Here is a 21,275-nt window from a genome sequence, read left to right on the forward strand (position 1 = left end):
ATTTGTGATTTCTTATACCACCCTGCATCATTTTTGCTGAATGAAATCCAGTACTTGTTTCTTATCAATTTTGGATTGCTGATTGCAGAAATAGTGCATGTTTGCATGAGTATGTGAAACGTTTTCACAAAATTGTAGAATTTTTGCATTTGACAAATTATTTGTGAGGTTAAAAGTCTTATGGTAATCTCTGAGCCAGATTACAATTTTTTCTTTTTTCTTTTCAGTTGCTCTTATTTTCATAAGTATGAATTAATTTAAAGACTTCATGCCAAATCAGGATTTCTGCTTTTTCCACTCCTTTACAAATTGATAAAAGATATATTTTGAATTCTTTGTTTTGTCATCAAAAGCAAAACTTTTGACTGCTTTTTCTCAGCATCGAGTCAGGTAAAATTAAGCAGGTGACAAAGGTACCCGTGAGGTAACAAGATAACACTAGTTTTTGCAAATTAGCTTAACTTTTTTTTCCAAGATGCAGGACTGTGTAATGTATTATAAACAGAAACCCTACAGTAGAGTGAGATTATAGATTTTGCATATGTTCAAAGTCCACATTGTGACCACTGCTTTAACATACAAAACAACACTTCCACTGTTTCTATTTAAAGGGACAGGTCACCCAAAGATGAACATGCTTTCATCAATTACTCACCTTAATGTTTCTTTTATAAACTCTTTATGAACTTGTGTAAATTTCAATTTTGGCTTTTCAATCTCTCAGGTTTCATTAATAATATCTTAATTTGTTTTGGGCAGCTAATCGAAAGTCTGATGGGTTTGGAAGGCCATGAGGGCGAAACATTTATGATGTTGGGTGAGCAAACTCTTCAAAGCTATAGGAACACTATGTATTCTTGGTTATAATTTAAGTTTTAAAAGCAATAAGGTCACGATGAGGTCACGTTTGGATATGACAGATAAGACCACCACTGATCTTACTCTACTGGATCATTTTACCAAAACAGAAAATAAAAGCAAATGTAGAATAAACTGAAATACTTCTCAAACTTCTGCTTTCTCGTAAGCAGTAAGATTTGCTCAGTCTATATTGACTGCTGCACAGCGTTATAACACCCAGTTCAAAGAAGCCCAGTCTTCCTCTTTCTCTGATATCCAAATAAGAAACTGTGGCCCAAGCAAAGATTCCTCCCCAGGCCTGTATTGTGATGTAGAGTTAGAGATTACGTCTCAAACTGAGCTCTGCACGTCTGGCCGAGGGGGTTTTGTTTCTAAGGGATGTCGGGGATAAACACTAAATTAATCATGTTTTGGCTGAACTTGCAGGGGACTGAAATTTGCGTATAGAGGCCTGTGATCACATCAAATATTAAAGACTTTTTCTCAGCACTAGCAGGAGGCTACGAAAAACACCGGGCACCGTCACCCATCGCAGATTTGGAGATCGTTTTAATGAAACAAACAAATAAATAAATCCACATTTAATCAGAACTGGATGTGGATTACATTGAAATTTAAGCAGGACGAATTATGAGCTTGCATACATTAATGACCCAAATCAGAATAAAATGACGATGCTTGATGCTAACTGCACACCTTACTTCCGATTCTAAATTTGAGTCAAACATCGTTCACTTCACCGGTTAAGAAATAAACCCATTTATCTTACTGACACAAATTACAGATTAAAAAGTCTTTACAAATGACTGGGCCAATGTAAACGCGTTAGCCGAAGCGCTCCGACACGCTCTAAACTAGTTAGCCAACGTTTTCCGCGGTAAACGCATTATGCAGTTAATTCCGCCGGAAATGCATTGGCCTCATGGACTCACAGCTCACGATGAGTCCGCGTTTAACAAATACATCACTTGATTACGGAGTAGTCGGGCTGCAGGGGTCCCTCAGATTAAATAGGGCTATTTAAGAACCGCGATTTACATTCCTCACGCACCGCCACCATCTCCACAGTAACGACACACTACCTGACCCAACAAAGCTTATTAAAATGTTAGATTACACCGAGAGAGAGGTCAAAGGTCAAATTTTAATGCACGTGTAGGAGTGGGCGAGCGAGTGTCCACTTAAGGGCCCCCTTGCTGGGGTAAAGCTGAGCTTCATGGCACACTCCAAGAGCAAATCGAATTCTTCACAATTAGCTGAGCTTCCACGACAGGCACCAAGGTGAGAGAGCCACATCACCGACTGCTACAGCTCTGATTGGGTCATTCTTCTCCGCTATGCAAATGTGATGCTCGGAGGTTGTATGGGGGGCCGGATTCACATCGTCAGGATGGTGCGATGGCGCCAAGGGTCGACAAATATTGTAAAAACAGGTTTTAGTGTCCTGGGGGAAAAGAGCTGGGCGGTTTCATCACAAGTTGACAATGAAAATGTCCAAATAATTACAAAAGGCCATTGTGAATATGAATGAAGACCATACCGATTTGTAACGGGACATGTTTGGTGATCTGACGTAGTTCAAGCTTCATCCATAAACACATGACCTAACAGACAGAAATGCACAACAGTTAGTCACCCGAAGAAAAAAAAAACTGATGTATAAAACACTTTGCTTATCTCATTTTATGCTTTTTTTGCTCTATACTTACTTGCTGGTACTGTGTGTGCATGATGAATTTAGGAAATTTGCTCTTTTTGTGAGGATTTTGGGGGTTGGGGTTGAAATGGTCTTTATTCAGCTGCCCAAATGTTTTTGTTTTCACTGCTGCTTTTGCAGCAGAGCTCTCAATATTTTTTTCTTTTTTTTTTTTTGCAGCTGATGTTTTTTCTAGACCATTTCAATTCTTTATTTTTTTTTTACATTTCAAAATTAAAGCCAGGAGATGAATCCAGAAGCAAAAAATTCATACAAACCATTAAAATTGATACATAAAATATGTACACAAAAAGCTACATCCTCATCAGGCTGATATACTAAGGAAAGCGTGTCTTATAACAATGCTTCAAAAATGCTCTGCTGTTGACTTTGAAATCGAAACATTTCTCATATTTGTCTCAAACTGTAACATTTTCAGTACTGCTGAAAATACATTTGGGTCAACAAACCATAAAAAAAAAAAACAAGAAAAGAAAAGAAATAAAAAAACAATGCAGCCGGCAAACGTTAGTCAATGTTCTGACACGATACAAAACAAAACGATTACAGAGAGAAATCAAATCATTCATGTTATCTTACATCTCAGTAATTGAAATTCACAGCCTTTAAAGTAAACTGCTCAGGTTTGATAAGGAAAATAAAAAAAGCCGATGAAATGTAAATCGGATTTTTAAAAACAATGCTTTCAAAAACACAGAACTCGAGATCCGATGCCCTCGAGTGGTGCAGTGCAGCAGGACTGGACACACGACTTCATCTTCATCTGCGCCATGAGCGCGACTCATTATCGTCTTCCTCTTCATCATCGTCCTGCAGCAGGGAATCGTCCACGAGCGAGTCCGCTGGAAACTGCAGCCAATCAGAAAGCAGACGCTCAGAATCAAATTAACGCACATTGACAGTACAAACGTTTTGTGCTTACACCATGGTACATTCAGAGTGGTCTTTGTTATTTAGACACAAGAACAAGAAACAGTAATATAAAGCGGGACATATCCAACATTTATTAAGGTATAAGGAACAATGCAGAGTTGTTTACACTTGCTCTTTAACATCACAACAACAAAAAATATAATGTGATATTGCAAACTGAAATTAAGTTTTTGTTTTTAACTTAAGTGCTACATTAAGCTCTATACAGACACTGCTGACTTAATTTGTTATAAAGGATAACATCTTTGGGTTGTGTCCATTAGGTTCCAAATAAAAAGAAAATAATATGAAGATTCTTCCAATTGGTCAAGTATTTCACTCAATGGACAATTAAAATATGTATTATCGCAGGACTGTTTAGTGATTTAGGGTCACTATATTTCTATAAAGTTTTTGGTGTTTTTGCACATATTAAAAAGTAATTTATTCCAGTGATGCAAAGCTGAATTTTCAGCATTATCCCTCCAGTCTTCAGAGTCACATGACCGTTCAGAAATCATTCTAATATACTGATTTACTGCTCAAGAAATATTTCTAAATATCAATACTGAAAATAGTTTTGTTAAATTTACAATGCTTTTTTTAAATAGAAATATTTAAAAAAAGAACAGCATTTATGTTTTGTAACAAATGTCTTTTTTGATCAATTTAATGCACCATTACTGAAAAAACTACTTTCTTTTATCCTTCAACAAAAATAACGTCTACAAACGTTAACATTACTTGAATACCTAATAATAGTACAGATGGCTTGAACAGAGTACACTGTGATGAAGGGCGTACCTCCTCATCCTCAGGATCAACCTCGTCTGGGTCAGTTGTGTTGAGGGACGCCGTGGGCTTGTGCCAGGCCAAGCGCAGCTCCTGATTATTTAACCGAACGCCGTGGACGGCCGCCTGAGGAACAGAGCTGAAGTTTAGACTCTGCATGAAGCCGTGCATGTACTGTATGTGTCTACTGATGTTTATGGGTTATGTCAGCACCTGTTCCGCCTCTGCACGGCTTTTGTATGTAATGATGGCACTAAGACTAGAATCCTGCATCTGGCAATCTTCAATCTCCCCGTATCGCTGGAGGTTAGCGGGAGAACCGGTTAGGACTCAGAGACATACCTCATAACAGTGTGATGCAACACACCCTTTAGAGTTACTCACTGCGAAGTGTGGGAGCAGGTCGACTCGATCGGCCTCAGTGAAACCGCTGATCTCTAAAGCTCGAGGTCGATGATCCACCGTGGTGTGAGTTGGGACTCCTCTCCCGCGTCCTCGGCTCCTCAGGGACCCCCGACCCCTGCTGTGGGCCCCCCTCCCACGTCCTGGGGTCAGCAGCCCCCTTTTGGCAGCCTGAATGAAAACATCTCATATAAGCTTACAGAGTTTAAGTAGCACTACAGTGCCACTCAGTGGAAGAACTGAGAATGAGTTTCCTGTTCAGAACCCATTCACTGCTTGAATAAAACTTCATTTCTCATGCTACTAGCACTGCATCATTTCTGGATTGACAATCATATTTAAATGCAGGTAATGTAATGTGTGTTTTTATTTCTAAAAAGAACTCACTTAGCTGCAACATTTTGTTTAATTGTCATATTTATACTAAATATTTTTATACTGGTTCAATGGTGCTTATAGGTAAATATGATTTTAAACATTTCTTTTGGGGTTAATTTATTTACGTAGTCACTATGTCTAGATTTCCATTTTTTAAATGCTGATTTTTTTTGCAGTGTTATTTCAGCATCATCATTTATTAATACTTTAAGTTTATTACATTTAACTTCAGCAAAAAAAAACATTACATTTTGTGGTGTACTTTTTGTAATGTATATTTATTCTATTTTTTTATTATATTAAATTATTATATTTATTTCAATTGTAATTGTAGTTACTTTTGCACATTAAACTAAATTAAAATGAGCAATATTGCATCTGCAAATAGCCAACATAAGTATTTTATTTCATGTATTTTTAGGTTTTAATTTTAGCTTCAGTCAGATAGCTATAATGTTTTGTAGCAAACTATTGTACATCATGTACTTTATAACAATAACTTTTCTAGCCAGTCCATGCCTTTTTCATATTTTTTTGAGCTATATACAGATTGTAAATTCAGAATAAATACTAAATGTGCCATATTCTAGTTACAAGAATTAAAGTAAGAGCATAAACGTGCTCAAGAATACAGCTTCTTGTCTCTTTGTGAAATACCTCCAACTGCAGCTGAGTGTATTTGATCTTGAGTTCAGCAGTGTCCTCTCCTGCCTGCACTTTCTTGTAAAGGTCCAACTCTGTGTCCAGGAGCTCCTTTTGAGCCTGAAAACGGAGAGGTATCATATAGGCTACACATGCAGAAAACTTCACTTGTTGTTTGTTGTGCTTTGGGATGGTGTGTGTACCTGAGCTTTGCTCTTGAGTGTGGTCTTGAGGGCATTAGCGCTGGACAGTCCCTTCATCTCCTCCTGTAGTTTGGTGATGCTGTTGGTGAAGGTGGCGAGGGTCTGCATGATCAGAGCTTTATCCTCAGCCTTCATGGACCGGTTCTTCTCAAGCTTAGATATCAGCAGCTGAAGACACACACAGCTCTCAGTCGTTTATGAACACAGTCATTCATTTCTCTATCCCTAAATCAAACCTGCTGATATTAGAAGTGAAACTTTTTATGAGCTTGTTAAACAGCACGGATCAATTAATGTGCTCTCACAAGACTGTCTACCAAATACTGGTTTCCATCACTAGTTAGTAAGCTGTGACAATAACAAAAAGCCATTTTCTAGACTTTTTATAAGACGTTTATGCACATTTATAAACATTATATCTAGTGCTGTCAAATGATTAATCGCATCCCAAATAAAAGTTTTAGTTTACATAATGTGTATGTTTATTATATATATATATATAAAAAAAAGACAAACACATACAGCATGTATATATTTATATTCATATAAATTATATCATATATAGATGTAATTTATAAACAACCTTTTTCTTAAACATATACATACATGGGTGTATTTATATATCCAAAATGAATAGACACAATACACACGCATATGTGTGTATAAAAAAAATAAATAAACAACATTTCTTCATATTTTTGTGGAAAGAGTTTAACTTTTTTTCAGGATTCCTTGATAAATAGAAAACTCAAAAGTATAGCATTTATTTAATAAAATAAATCTTTTGTAACATTATAAATGTCTTTTTGAATAAAATCATTTCCCAAACGTTTAAACGGTGGTGTACTTTTTAACTTTAACTCATTAAGCGAGCATCACATAGGAAACAATGAGCATCTCTCTAATTAACATAATAAATGAACAAGACAAAAGGACAACAATTAAATGCGCACCTTCTGGGTCTGAATGTGCTTCTCCAAAATCTCCTGTTTCTTTTTCCGAACATCCTGTTGAAGCTTCAGCGCCTCCTGGTGGAGAATGACAGGACCACATTTACAATAGTTCAACACCAATATAAAACATGTGACTTGAAGGTTGCTTTTCCCAGCACACTGAAACAAACCCGTTTCCTTTTCAGGGCATCTTCTGCGCTGACAGAGGTGCTCCCAAACGGCGCTCCCTTCTGGCCAGCTTTCAGTGCAGCTGGGTTATAAACAGTCTTAGTCAGGCCAGTAGATGTGGAAAAGACCTAAAAAAAAAAAGGAGGGAAAGATTTTACATTATGTATAAATGTAAAAGGGTCTCAAAAGAAGCCAGTGGGCCACAATAAGATGGCACTGCTGAATGCATACTCTACACAAACAAATAATCAGGCCCTTGATGTGGAAGTGGGAGGTTTAGAAGCTGAAACATGGACTAGGTATAAAGCCTCACTATGAAAACAAACCTTTCCTCCAAGGCCCGCTGGTTTAGAAAGGCCCAGACGCTCCTTCACTGAAGCCTTGACTGTATTCTGTAGAGAACAGGAACACAGAGACATGCTGAGATCTGAGACCACAGAGACAAAGCACAAACACAAACACAAACACGCATGATCAGGAAGTGTTTGAGGCACACATTCACCTGTGGAGCGCCGCCGGGGTCGTGGGAGGGTTCAGGCAGGGGTCCGAGCCGGTCTTTCACTGACTGCTTCGGTGCGGTCATCACAGACTCCTGGGCTGTCTGGATGCCCTACAGACAACAGACATGACTCCAACAATCAGATTTCACAGCTGGAATATATGATACTGATGATGCACTGATCATGATGTTTGCTTCATACACTCAGCGGTCAGATCATGCACAATAAAATGACTTTTTTGCCCTAAAAAGAAATGTAAATAATCAATATGTAGCCACGGTTGATTAACGAGTGAACTGTTCATTGTAGTTTTCAATTTGTTTTCTGTTCATGAGTGATTTTTAATTTCTAAAACATTATAATAGGAGCACAGAACAAGAAGTCATTGGTGAAAATGTATAAATACATTTTTAACACATTTAAGTTCAAATAAATTTTCGAATAATGTTATTTAATATAAATATGAATTGTATTGCTGTGACTGCTCTGTGCATGTAAAATAACAAATATTTAAAACTTTTAGTTATTATACTCAATTATAAGCACTGAGATTAATGTTAATTACAGTCTTGAAATTTAAGTGTTAATATAAACAATGATAATTTTATAAGTGCATTAATAAAAATTGATAAACATAATAGTGATAAATATAAAAATGTATTATTTTATAAAAATTTTGATGCGTGTTACTCTCTTAATATTAAATGGAGATAAATCAAAAATAGTGATGTGTTATTTACTCCTTAAAGAAAAAATATTTACCATCTTTAAATTGTAATATATGTATTTAAAAGTTACTTTAGTTATCTTTAAATCAAATATGCATTTAATACATACAGTAAAATATGTATTAAATCAATTAAATATACATTTTTAATGCCATTGGTCTCTAAGAAAATTTAGTTTGAGCACTAATTGTTCAGTTTCCTGTCTGATTTGATACCGGATGTGGAGTGTTGTGTGTGTCCTCTCTGTGCCAGTGCACTCTGATGAAGCGGTTGTTGAGCACTGCCTCTGTGCTCTGCATGGCCCGCTTGGCTTCTTCAGGAGAGGCGAACTGGATCAGCGCCCCCTCTGGGTCATTATTATATGCCACCTAAACCAGAGGAAACGAGCTTAGAACATCTTTACAATTATGAACATCATATCACAAATGTTGATTTTTAACCGTCACAGTACCTGTAGATTGACGATGGTCCCAAACTTGCTGAAGTGCTCGTTTAGTTTGCTGATGTTGTTGAGCTCAGGAGGAATCTGACGGATGGCCAGTTTGGTGTTTGCTGAACAGTAGGGCACTTTCCTGTGAAAGCCGTGGTGGTTTGGTTTGTTGAAGTTTGGTCTGTAGAGCGAACAGAAACATGCACACTGAGGTCAAATGTAAGTAATGAAACTAAAATGCATGCAACACAAAACAATGGATACTTGTTTGTGTGGATTCAAGAATTTGAAGAGATACATTTCAATAAACCTCTTTAGGAAGACTGCATTCATATTCAAATATATTCACCCTTCTAAATATCCATTTAACCAGAAAGTTATCATTAAATGTAATTTTATTTCTCAAATTCCGGATTTTAAAAGGATAAAATGTTTGATTGACTCTTACTTGTCAAACCAGGGTTTCTTTGCAGGAATCGCTCCATCATGCAGTCCCGCTCCTCTCTTCCTGGAGTCTGATTCTAAAACTATCCGAGCGCTGTTACTGTTTGACATTTTCTCTAAAAGAATCACACACACAAAAAAGGGAAGTAAAGGACAAGAAAATGTGAAAAGGATGCATTTCAATTCCACAGGAAGAGAAAAAGGTAAATTCCTGAAGAGCTGGTTTAACAGAGAGGCCTGGGCTCACGGTTACCTCGAGGGGGCAGATCCACTTCTCCCATGGTCAGACCAATCAGATTGGGCCGCTGAGCGTTGACTCGGTGTCTGTACATGGGCCGTGAGGTCATGCTGGGGGCTTCAGGATTATACACCTCTGGCTCAAACGAATCTATGCATCATAAAAACAATGATGGATGTAATTCCAGAATTATGAAATGACTAGTAGTAGCATTTTATTTAGTTTATATACTACCATTAATTTAGGGTGAGAATGATTCGTTTTGAAAATGTATACTTTTATTCACCTGGGATGCATTCAATTGATCAAAAGTGACTATGAAGACCATTTCAATGTTACAAAATATTTCTATTTCAAATAAATGCTGTTCTTTTGCACGTTGTATCCATTAAAGAGTCCTGAAAATAGCAACAATGGCTTCAACAAAACATGAAATAGCACAACGATTTTCATTATTAGAAATGTTTCTTAAGCAGCAAATCAGTATAACTGAATGATTTCTGAAGGATCATGTGACACTGGAGATGCTGAACATTTTGTTTCGTCATCACAGGATTGAATTACATTTTTAAATATATTCAAATAGGAATCTTTTTCAATTGTAATAACATTTCCCAGTTATTATTGTTAATTTTGATCAAATAAATGCAGCCTTGGTAAGCAAAAGAGACGTCTTTCAGAATCCATCTAAAAAAATCTCACCAACCCCAAATCTTTAAACCTTAGTGTAGTTGTGTAACAAGTGAGATGACAGATATCCGGTCATTCATGCAAAATAAATCCATAAAGTATGCCATAAGTCCTATTTACCATTATGTACTTTACCATCTTTCCTGGCTGATTGTACATTGTTCCCTGACATATTCCACACTTTTTTGTGTAGTGTCACTTGTGTAGTGTTAATCAAAAGTTCTGACACCAAAACTAGTCATAATTTCCATTAATCCTCACAGGAGTCAGTTAGAATATGTCTAGTTGAGTCATCGTTGCATTCCTGTATCAGACATGAGGCATTCATGCGCACTTACCTGAAGTGAAGAGAGGGGGAGGAGGCTGGCTGATGGGAGGCCGGACACCTGACGTCACTATAGTGGGCACAGAGCTGGTGATGGAGTTTGGTGGAGCATCCATACCAGAGGGCTGCAGGGCAGGAAGCGGAGGAGGAGGACCTGAAAGAGAGAGGAAATGAGCATTTATAACATTAAAATGAACAATCTTGACCTAGGAAAAATGATTTTCATACCTGCTACAGGTGGAAGACTGGGTGGCATGGTGCCCGGTGGGGGCACAGGTGGTCTGAGGTTCACTGGTGGAGTCAGGTGTGAGTGGGGGGGCGGCAGGCCTGGAGGAGGTGGGCAGTCTACTCCAGGAAGAGGAGGTGGCTGGAAAGGAAGTATGCTGGGAAGATTAACGTCCTCCACCACCACTGGATCACTTCCGTGATCGAAAGGGCACATGTCTCCTCGCATACAGAAGCCTTTTTCTGTCGAGACACAGAATCAGGACGTTACTGACTTAAAGATTAAAGGTTAGTCTGTAGCATACACGGTTCACTGATTAGAGAGTGAAAACTGTACCATCATAGTCACGACAGCGTTTCCTCGGTGGGCCGCCTCTGCCGAAGGGCGCGTGGTCCTGTGGGAACTCTGACCAGCTCTCAGTGGTGGTGTTCCCATGGTGGGTGGGGGCGAGGACAGTGATGGTGCTACTGAGGGTGGGCACAGGGAAATGAGTAGAGGGGATGCCGGGTGTGAGAGGCGCAGCGGTGTAGACATCGGTGCTCGCGGCCTCCTGACGTTCTGGACGACTGTGCTCGTACTTTGGCTTTCCAGAATCACGCTCTAGAAGAGCAAAAAAAGCATTCAACTGTAAATGTTGTGAAAATGTGTGGGGCTTTTTTTATTTCAATGCAAGAAAGTATATTACAGTTAAAAAGGGGTCCGTTTTTTTTGTACAATTCATAATTTTATTTAGCAAGGATTTACTATACTGATCAAAAGTGACAAACACATTCACAATGCTACAAAAGTATATCTGGAATCTGTGTGTTCAAAAAAATAATAATTTAATTGAGAAAATTGCCTTGAAGTCCTTAGCAATGCACATTGCTAATTAAAAAAAGTTTTTATATGTTTACGGAAGTAAATGTACAAAATATCTTCATGGAACATGATCTTTACTTAATATCCTAATGATTTTTGGCATAAAAGAAAAATCAATAATTTTGACCCTAACAATTTATTTTTGGTCATTGCTACAAATACACCCCAGAGACTTAGGACTTTTTGTGCTCCATGGTCACATATATTTTCAATCAAATAAATTCTTCAAATTATTATTATTATGTTTTTTACTTAAATATATAAGAACTAAACTACTGGTTTTGGCTCAAGTATGTTAGGTAGAAATATTCCATGCGGTCTCTAATAATATGAGCAAAACATAGGCACTTATAAATCTGTTTTAGACGAAGCATAGCAAAAAGTATTTAATGTCAACCCCATGCATAAAAAATCGAATTTGAGTATAAAGCAAAGTAACAGTGGCGTCTCACCTCTGCTTCTGCTTCTAGAGGGACTGCGTGTGCGAGATCGTGATCGTGTGCGGTCTCGCTCTCTGTCCCGATCTCGGTCTCTCTCCCGGTCACGAGGGCGCTCCTTACTCCAGCTGCGACTGCGACTGCGTTCTCTCCTGCGGTTATAACGCTCCCTGTACGAGTCCCTTCTGGGAGGGTTACGCTCATACTCTCTCTTCCTGGAGCGGTCATCTTTCTTGTGGTCATCTACTCTCCTGTAAATTCATTGGAATAGAGGAGAAAATATGAGGATAGTTAACAAAGTGGCTTAAGAAATGTGTGCATGTGTGGCATTTTGGGAAAGTTAAATCTTCTATGTTATATTTGATGTGATTCCCACCTGCTGTCTCGGCTGTATCTGGAGCCAGACGGAGGACTGTGGTTTATTCTCCTGGAGAATTTCTTTTCTCGATCCTCTTCTCGGCCGGGCTGCTGATGCAAAACCAACCACAGAAATCATTACTCCAGTCTTCAGTGTCACATGATCTTTCAGAAATCATTCTAATGTGATGGTTTGCTGCTCAAGAAACATGTCTCGTTATGTTGTAAACAGTTATGCTGCTTGACAATTTGTATTTCCTCGATGAAAAGAAATTCCAAAAGAACAGCATTTCTTTCAAATAATGGACAATGTGATTGTTTTGTGTCACCTCATCTCTCTTTGTTTCATCTTTCTCCGTGCGCTGGTGAGTTTCAGTTCTGCTTGCGGACGTCGGCTGCTCTGGTTGAGGTAGATAACTCTTTGCATTCACAGCTTCAAAAAGTCTATCCACAAATGTCTGTGTTTCTGCAAGCAAAAGCACTAGATTGTGAACAGCTTCAGAGGTTCAGCACTAGCTGTCTTAGAAGTGGCATGGAATTGAAGTATCTGTTATGCAAATCATGTCTAAAAGGGACGTTGATATCATCCTACTAGTTAATGACCTTCATGTGGTTTGAGCAAAAGAACTGCACGTATTCAGATCATTAATGGAGTTGAATTATACCTTTCTGAAGGAATACATCCAGCTGGTCAATGCATAGTGCTTTCAGCTCCTTCTCCGATTTTTCTTTCTTCAACAAAGCAACCACATATTTGGCAAGAGCAGAAGGGTCAGCATCACATCTGCAGGACAGACACATACACTTCAGTTACATTAAACCCAAATGATGCTCAGCCAGACCTAATGATCGGTTCATTATTAAATATATATATATATATATATATATATATATATATATATAACTTTAGAGCAAGGTTAGATCATCTGTATAATAGATACAACTCACAACTGTTGGTAATTCGTGATTACTAATTTAATAGGATAACCAAGTACAAGCAGCATTACAGTCAATAGAATGTAAGTGCATTTGTCAATAATAAAGTCAATAAAACCAAAGCCACCGACATTCAGGGAGATCTGAATCATTTTGCTAGCATCATTTCAACGCACTGTGCAGCAGCAGCATCACTTACATGGGTTCAAGAGTCTTTGAGAGCCACGTCTTCAAGGCCTCGAGGTTTTCAATGATCATTTTTCAGAGGGCTGTTTTTTTCTGCAGTTATGCCCCTGTGAGAGTCACCAACTCTCGCAGAGAGTTTACAGTCTGAACCTAGCGTAGTGTGTTTGTGCTGTCAGGCCTCAATCACTCACTCACTCACCGCCCTCATAAACTCCGACTGGAATATCGCATCTAATTGTACACCAGCCAGAGCAGACAGACGGTAACGGGGAGCTCTGATGCGGCTTTTACTTAAGGAGTTGTCGGGGATGGTTTCTGTGCGCATGGGAATGAACTTGTCCGCCACACTTCCAGCTCTTTCTTACTTTCCAGAAATGGCGACTGTTTACTCTCGCGGGCAAATCTCGCGAGAGTCCGCCACAGCACACAGTCACTTCCAGAGTTTCTTAAAGGGGCCGCTGCGGTTTGAAGGCAGCGTCATCACATTTTACAAAACATATACTGTATGAAAAAAAAGTGTTTTATTAAAAAAAAATAAAAAAAAATTTAAAATTAGATTACATTGGTTCGAAATATATTCACAAATAACAAAAATAGTTAGTAATACTAACGTTTATTAGTTTCTTTTATAATATAATTAGTAAATTTATGACATATACCCTTGTAGTGTTCTAATGTTCTTTATTAATTTTACTATTGTCTGTTATTTTACAAAACACAAATAAATACTTTAAAAAATGTATTTGTATCGAACATGGTTCTGTTTCACACTAAAATATATTTGTCATATACTGTATTTTTTAATTAAAATAAATTAAGGATGCAGCAGAAGCATACACTGACTCCTAAATAAAATTATACATGATAGTGTAAATATTCACTGTGATTAATTTTGATGTTATAACATAACAGTAATATATTTTATTATATAGTTGGCAAACAACTTAAAAGTAAACACGTCAGTGACTTTTCAACAGGGCTTTAATGATAAATCTTCACGTATAACAAAGCTGTTTCTCTGTACAGATCAAGGAGACATTTAAAACAATTTCTTACAATTATTTGTACCTGGAAAGTGCACAAAAATACAATTCATAAACAGAAATAAAAATCATGCTGTACATTTCATACTGGATTCATAAATAAGCACAGATATACACACGTCCATTAGTGACGACTTAATCAAAAGCAGCTCAGTAAGTCACAGGTCTGATATGACGGAGGAGTCGCTGCTGAAGTTTGTCTGGCTGTCCACAGGGGTCACGAAAGGTCACGCTGTAGAGTACTAATTTGCATGACCACAGAATAAAAAAGGCACTCCATTCATTTAATTAAAGGAAGACACAGACATGTGATTAAAAACAGCCACCCCAGGGATTTACATTACATGGACAGTCTATGCAAAGAAAACCAAAGCATTCATTTAGATCTCTTGGTATAACTTATTTCCAAAAAGCCAGTAAATGCACTGAGCAATTTACAATAGGAAATGAACATAAACTTCAGCATTATAGCAAAGTAAAGCACATATATGGAAGAACATACAACACACAAAACATCCTGATAAACACATCTGCATTGTGGTATTAGTATCTTCACATCACTTCATAAGTTTCCAAACAACCGTCCTTTAGTAAACAAGTGAGACATTAGAAAAAGAGAATTAAAACAAACACAGACTAAACCAAGTAAGTATAGTTTCCACCAAAATATCAGTTTTATCACATACTTAGTCAAATGATTTAGTACTAAGAAATGCCAAAACTTTTTTCACACACATGTTTGTGTATTTTGCTTGAAACTATGATTACTATGGTACATTCTTGTAAAGGAAACCCATACATCTCCAGCCTACGGCAAAGAAATAAAAACTGCATATGATGGAGCAGAATTCAGATGTCAGTCAGTAACTGAATTCTAGAAGTTTACCTGCATAGTAAACGAAGACTGCATGGCTTAGAAATATAAAAGAAGAAGGGAAACAGCATCTCACCTGACTATGCGATTATGCTGCATTGGTTCTAGCTGTTCTACGAGTACCTCCTCTCTCTATGTAGTGCTCGGTTTGGGTACTAGGAAGACTGCGGGGCATCGTTTAGCCAGAGGAATGATTTAGAGGGACAAACTGTATTGCTTACTGTCATGTCTCACAAAGCCCTTCGAAACATCTCCCCCTTTCTATTTGTAGTGTTTCAGACACAACAAATCTATAAATCAAACTAGAATGGTTATACAACTGCTTGCATGTACTGTAGATCCACGACAAAATGAAATCTTGCCTACACATATATAACTACATCACAATTCAAGTAATGAATGACAACATTCAGCGTTCAGCATTTGCACCCCAGATGTCCGTTTTGCTAGAAAATGTGTTGGTCAATTGGAACAGAATACGTCGTGCAGATTTTGAATTACACTGGTGTACAATATTATCCACTTTTCGAGGTCTGTGCAAGAGCAAGACTGTGCAAATAAATAATGCCTGTGTCCACTAATAAAACAACATATGAAATATTACAAGGCCACTACAGAAACAAATACTTGGACACGTACTGGACACATAAAACCTGATGCATATGTGAATGTAGACATGACAAAAACATGTTGGAATGATGCTGATGATAATGGTGTTAATGATGATTAACTAAATGGGTGTGGCACATGTGGTGGGAGGAGTCAGGAGGGTCAACATTAGGGTTTTTCACAGAATTCAGACACATGTAGTTAGATGGTGCCTGCACCAGTTCAACTACACGTCTACAACACGAGGGGACAGGCATCTGTTTGGCTCAACACACACACACACATACACACAGATTTGCATACAGGTGCTAAAAAGTCCTTCATATTGTTTCAACAAGAGGACAGAGCCATCCTCCCATCTGAAACAATGGATTTGGCACTGGGCCAATCAGACAGGAGGGCTGTGATTTGGGGGCGGGGTCAGGGCTGCTCTTGGGTGTGATACTCTGTTTCCCCAGACGAGATCTGAGTGAGACGCTTACTGGAGCCCCAGAGTTTCCTCGTAATCTGACCAGAACGCATCTGAGGAATGGACAGGAGAGGAGAGGAGAGGAGAGGAGAGGAGAGGAGAGGAGAGGGAAGTGAAGGATGAAAATAAAGAGGAGGTGAACAGTGGGGATGATTGATGAGTGCATGTGAAATCATCTGTGTTGGATTCATTTTGAGGTTAGTGCAAAATCAAAATGTGCATTTTAAGTGAGGTAACTCAAAAAAGAAGATGAGATCAGAAAACGATAACACCGCCCTGCATCATGATTGCTGGATGAAGTCCAATACTAAGATCAGTTTCTTACTAATTGGGCTGCTGATTCCAAAAATAGTGCCTGTTTTGCTCAAGCACATCACTTTGCATTTTGACAATCATTTGTAAGGTGAAGAAATCTTCTATAATCCCTTAAAAATGCCACAAAGACATGATAATATCTTCCTGTGAGCCAAGTTATGACTATCGGTTTAATTCTCAGCCAATTTGCACATGTATGAATGATTCTGAAGACATTATTTTATGCCTGATCCTGATTCCATGGTAATTGTAACCTGTGGGTGTTATACTACATCCAAAAAGGGTTAGAAAAGCACACATTTTGTGAAGAAGGCTTATTTTGTAAAGTTCTTTGACATTAAATGGAGTATAATGTCAAATGGAGTATGTCAAATGTTTTAATGCTTGTTTTGCCATTAAATCCAAAACCTTAAGAAACTTTGAGCGTTATTTTTGTAATGCATTAAAGCTGATAAATGCTTAATTTGAAAAATTATCACTCTTATTTTGTGGAAAAAGTCTACATGATGGAAAGTTGTTATTGATATTTTTGAACTCAGCACAATCCAATCACATAATATTATGCTTTTTTTGCAAATCAAGATGCAGCGCTGTGTAATTGCACTGTATGTGATGACTGTGAGTATAAAAACCCCCTTTAAGTTAGAACTGGTATTTTATGGCAGAAACATACTCTACACAAGCATTTAAAACACAGATGCTTGCAAAAATGCATTGTAAGCTTGTGGCCCTGTTGTAAAAATGTGCGGCAGATTGAAATCGGCAAACCGAGTCAGTGTTTTCCATTCCTCCGTCTGAGGCAGAGACTATGTTCACCTTAACTAATCTCAAACTCAAGGGGGCGATAGAGTTCACATCAAACAATGTGCAATAATTTAAGGAATTAGCTACATTATAGCACCCCGTACGAACGAAAAAATGAATGAGTAAATGTATTGCAATATACTACTACTGACATAATATCAATACCATCAGTTACTTCACATTTTGGAAAACACTGATGTGTAAAATTGAGTTTGCGTAGCTAGATGGAGAGTTTTTCAGACTGTATTTTCTATATTGGTTCATCTAAATGTAGAAACCCAAATGTTGCTAAACAAGCTAGTGATAGTTAAGAAAGATCCTTGAGAACGCTTTGCGCTGTTTGGAATATCTCAAAATAGCTTCAGTGTTTGGCATGAATACCTGTGCATTCAGTCACATCGAAAACTTTTTTTTTTGTTTAAAACAAAATCATCAAAAAACAAACTTTTTCAATTATTCTAGAATGAGTGTGACACTATGAGTTTATTTTATTCTGTTATCACTATCATTATTATACTATCGTTGTATCGTCTCATAACTAGCAGTGTTAGTAGTATCACGAGGGTTTGGTTTGGTTAGCTTACAACTCCAACTGCTGAGAGAAAACCAACAGCAAACTTATTTAAAAACATTTACACTTCACACAATCACCACTGATTACTCAACAGATGTTTAAGATAAAAATCCTTGGCCACGCAGTTTTAATGCATTGTTATGTCATTACTATGTTCATGAGTGTACGGTTTATTATGTTTACATTATTGAGTGATTGATAGCTTGGGGACAAAATTGATGAAAAGCGTCCTCAGAAGTTAGCTGAATCTGAAATTCTGTTTTTTTTAGGGGAAGAGATATGGTTTTGGATTTCTTAGATAGCTAGGTAAAGGTGTGAACTTTACGCATCTGAACATGACTTGTATGTATTTCTCTCAGATGATGTCGGGGCTGAACGTGTTCTGGTCTCTGAGATGCAGAAGGCGTGCGGGCGATCGCACACGCAGCGTGTTCATGAGAGGAGAGCCCTCCATCCTCTGGGTGATGTAGTTCCTGAAGGAGTTTTTTACCTCGGCGGGTTTCCCGACGCCCACCACGATCAGCTTGCCGTCATCGAGGCCCACCAGAACGTGAGACTGCTCCTTGGTCACAGACACACAGCGGATGGGCAACCGCATCGCCATCGGGGTCACACACAGAGCCAGGCTGCCATGATAACCGAGAGAGAGGGTGTTAGAAACAAGCTCCAGGAATACCACCCAAGAAAATATTCTGAAGAATGACCATACAGTTTCAGCTCCCCAATAACTTCCACAGTATTTAATTTTTTCCATTACAGACATTCTTCAAAATATCTTTGTTTGTGATCAGCAGACGAAAGAAACTCACAAAGGTTTTAGATACAATAGAGTTGAACTATTCTTTAATAAAGTGCAATAGGCAGGTACTGGAGGTAAAAGTATTGATGATTATTTTGAAACGCTAACTTAAACTATTAAAGACAGGCTTTCTGGAAACTGTGAGGTTGTTAATCAATGGTACGTGCTTTTGTTAAGGCCATCAGCCTGCATTATTTCAACTTATTGTTTAAATAACCATGGAATTCCTGGTGAGATTCCAATTATGAAAGGAAATCTTCACCATTCAGAAACACAACAAGCAAAAAACAACAAGCAATAAATATGATTTCTGAAGGATCATGTGACACTGAAGACTGGAGAATTATGCTGAAAATTCTGCTTTGTATCAGTGGAATAAATTACATTTTAAAATATATTCTAATAAATCAAAAATTATTTTAAATTGTAATATTTCACAATATAATTGTTTCTACTGCATATTGATCAAATAAATGCAGCTTTGATGAGCAGAAGAAATTAAAAACATTAAAAAAAACATTGTTTACAAAATTTTTATAAGTTTTTTTACTGTATATATATATATATATATATATATATATATATATATATATATATATATATATATATATATATACAGTAAAACAATGTAAACAATGTTTTTTTTAATGTTACAAATCGAAAGAAAACTCTTTAGCGCATATGAAGCACTGTAAATCATGCTCTAATCATACTTAAGCAACTATTTATAAATAATATTTATAAATAAGTCAGATTGTTTCGATATTTAATCAGTCGTTTTTAAATTAGATCAACTCATTCCCCTCAGAGCTGGTTTGTTTAAATGAAGACTCATTTTAAAATCCCAACAGGAGTAATTCATGAAATAAGAAAAAGAAAACACTTCCGGAACTAAAGCAGCTGGGGAAAGTTGGTACTGCTGCAATATCTAGATATGACTCTATTGCCTCAGTGCATGCGTACTCTTTCACTCATTCACACATTGTAATACTGATACTTAAACTGCTGAAACTATTGTTTCAATGCGTGTTAAAATATGAAAATAGCAGGTTTCCAGGTTTACCTGTACAGGTCTCTGACAGACAGGAACCCCTGCTCGCTGCCAATGACCACATGCTCTCCCGAAACACACATATCTGTCACCTGCTCCTTCAGAGGAGCGCTGCACAGGTGCTTCCCGTTCACAGAGTACAGGTGCAAGGTGTTCTTATCCTGAACACACACACAAAACACTTTAAACAGGCACAGAAATGTGTGTGGAGAAGGAGAAAGGGAACTGAACTGTGTTTGATACCTTCAGTGTGGCTTTGCCCTCGACACAGGTGTGCACCACTAGATGTCCCTCCCAGGACACAGCCAGGTGCATGATGGACACGGGCAGAGAGCTCTCACACGGCGGCCGCAGAGAGCGCATGTACTGACCCTGCCGAACAGTGTGAATGATCACCGTCCCATCCTGTGACACACACAAACTGTCATTTAGATTTCTGCATCATCTTTTACTCCCTGAAATCCCCCAGTTCAACCATCCTTAAAAATGTGCTATGTAAATCAGCTGCAATGTGACTGGCTAACCTTTCTGTATTTGAACTAAGGCACAATGCCAGTGTCAAGCTGCTGATAACCGAACAAGTGTGAGTAATAGACAGGGTTTTTGCATGATTTTGGGAGAGGTGAGTCTCACCCGTGATCCAGAAACTGCCATGTCCAGCTCTGTACTGATAGACACACTCACAACTTCATCTGTGTGTCCGTACAACACCTGCACTGGCTTATGGGACAGACCGACTGGAGCTCCTCCCTACAAAAACAGACCAAGTTTAAACTCCAACACTGTGTTAGAAATAAAAACCTCTTCTTTATACGAGTAGAGAATAAAAACTTTATTCATTATTTAAAGGTGCAGTAGGAGAACTTGGAAAATGCGAACTTTAGCCTGATAGCACTGAGAGGTAATGTCCCACCCTCCCATGCCCCCTGAACACACGAATGCGAACAGATAAGAGACAACATTACTACGATACATCATGTGTCATTAACCCGTGAGAAACTTTATAGCACAGTTAGTAACTATGTTAACTTGACGCTATCAGGATGTGAAAAGACTTTTAAACAGCAATAACAAAAATGTTTCTGAAGACAAATCACCTATTGCACCTTTAAAAAGTGATGAGGTAGGTATAAAAAAAATTATTACCAATTAAAACTAAATTCCCAAGAATGTTAAATTAAGGAAGAAACTTCTGAAATATTTCTTGTAAAATTCCCAGCTTATTATAAGAAACATCCAATCAAACTATTATTTAAAATTCATCCATATGTTAAATTAATTATGCTATTTTAACAAAAAAGAACAAAGTAATGCAATCTCTATCTTTAAATATTTTATTTTATTCTTTATT

General features: G+C 37.7%; 2 protein-coding genes across 6 annotated transcripts in view; both read right to left on the minus strand.

Annotated features, from left to right (window-relative positions):
• Positions 1-2,625: 2,625 nt before the first annotated feature.
• Positions 2,626-13,787, minus strand: rbm26 (RNA binding motif protein 26). 2 transcript variants are annotated; one of them, XM_026256305.1, is made up of 22 exons: positions 13,400-13,787; positions 12,930-13,048; positions 12,594-12,730; positions 12,284-12,372; positions 11,923-12,158; positions 10,946-11,209; positions 10,612-10,851; positions 10,397-10,537; positions 9,384-9,518; positions 9,135-9,246; positions 8,708-8,867; positions 8,472-8,624; positions 7,531-7,638; positions 7,355-7,420; positions 7,031-7,156; positions 6,861-6,935; positions 5,908-6,075; positions 5,720-5,824; positions 4,667-4,855; positions 4,496-4,582; positions 4,295-4,408; positions 2,626-3,427 (listed from the first exon to the last, which is right to left on the minus strand). In XM_026256305.1, the coding sequence occupies exons 1-22, from the start codon at positions 13,456-13,458 to the stop codon at positions 3,338-3,340; spliced, it is 2,973 nt and encodes a 990-aa protein (XP_026112090.1). In that variant the 5' UTR covers positions 13,459-13,787; the 3' UTR covers positions 2,626-3,337. The 2 variants fall into 2 exon arrangements, with proteins under 2 accessions (XP_026112090.1, XP_026112088.1); XM_026256303.1 differs by having other exon boundaries at positions 12,284-12,375.
• A 562-nt stretch (positions 13,788-14,349) lies between these two features.
• Positions 14,350-21,275, minus strand: part of nbeal1 (neurobeachin-like 1) — a 50,084-nt gene continuing 43,158 nt past the window's right edge. For 2 of the 4 annotated variants that reach the window (XM_026256318.1, XM_026256314.1), the window contains 5 exons: positions 20,558-20,674; positions 20,168-20,329; positions 19,937-20,085; positions 18,565-18,700; positions 14,350-16,434 (listed from right to left, as the gene is read on the minus strand). In XM_026256318.1, coding sequence (XP_026112103.1) covers positions 16,333-16,434; positions 18,565-18,700; positions 19,937-20,085; positions 20,168-20,329; positions 20,558-20,674 — 666 coding nt within the window. In that variant the 3' untranslated portion in view covers positions 14,350-16,332. Of the gene's footprint in view, positions 16,435-17,949; positions 18,701-19,936; positions 20,086-20,167; positions 20,330-20,557; positions 20,675-21,275 lie in introns of those variants that run through there. The other 2 variants (XM_026256316.1, XM_026256313.1) reach the window with 1 other exon arrangement.

Source organism: Carassius auratus, chromosome 6 (genome assembly GCF_003368295.1).
Source record: "Carassius auratus strain Wakin chromosome 6, ASM336829v1, whole genome shotgun sequence".
In the NCBI taxonomy this organism is placed as follows: Eukaryota; Metazoa; Chordata; class Actinopteri; order Cypriniformes; family Cyprinidae; genus Carassius; species Carassius auratus.

Coding starts and splice junctions, on each gene's coding strand:
- rbm26 (XM_026256303.1), bottom strand. CDS start 13,458: ATGATCATTGAAAACCTCGAGGCCTTGAAGACGTGGCTCTCAAAGACT. Junction 12,376..12,593: donor ATGAAACAAAGAGAGATGAG/GTGACACAAAAC, acceptor GTTTTGCATCAG/CAGCCCGGCCGAGAAGAGGA. Junction 8,868..9,134: donor AAGAAACCCTGGTTTGACAA/GTAAGAGTCAAT, acceptor TTCGCTCTACAG/ACCAAACTTCAACAAACCAA.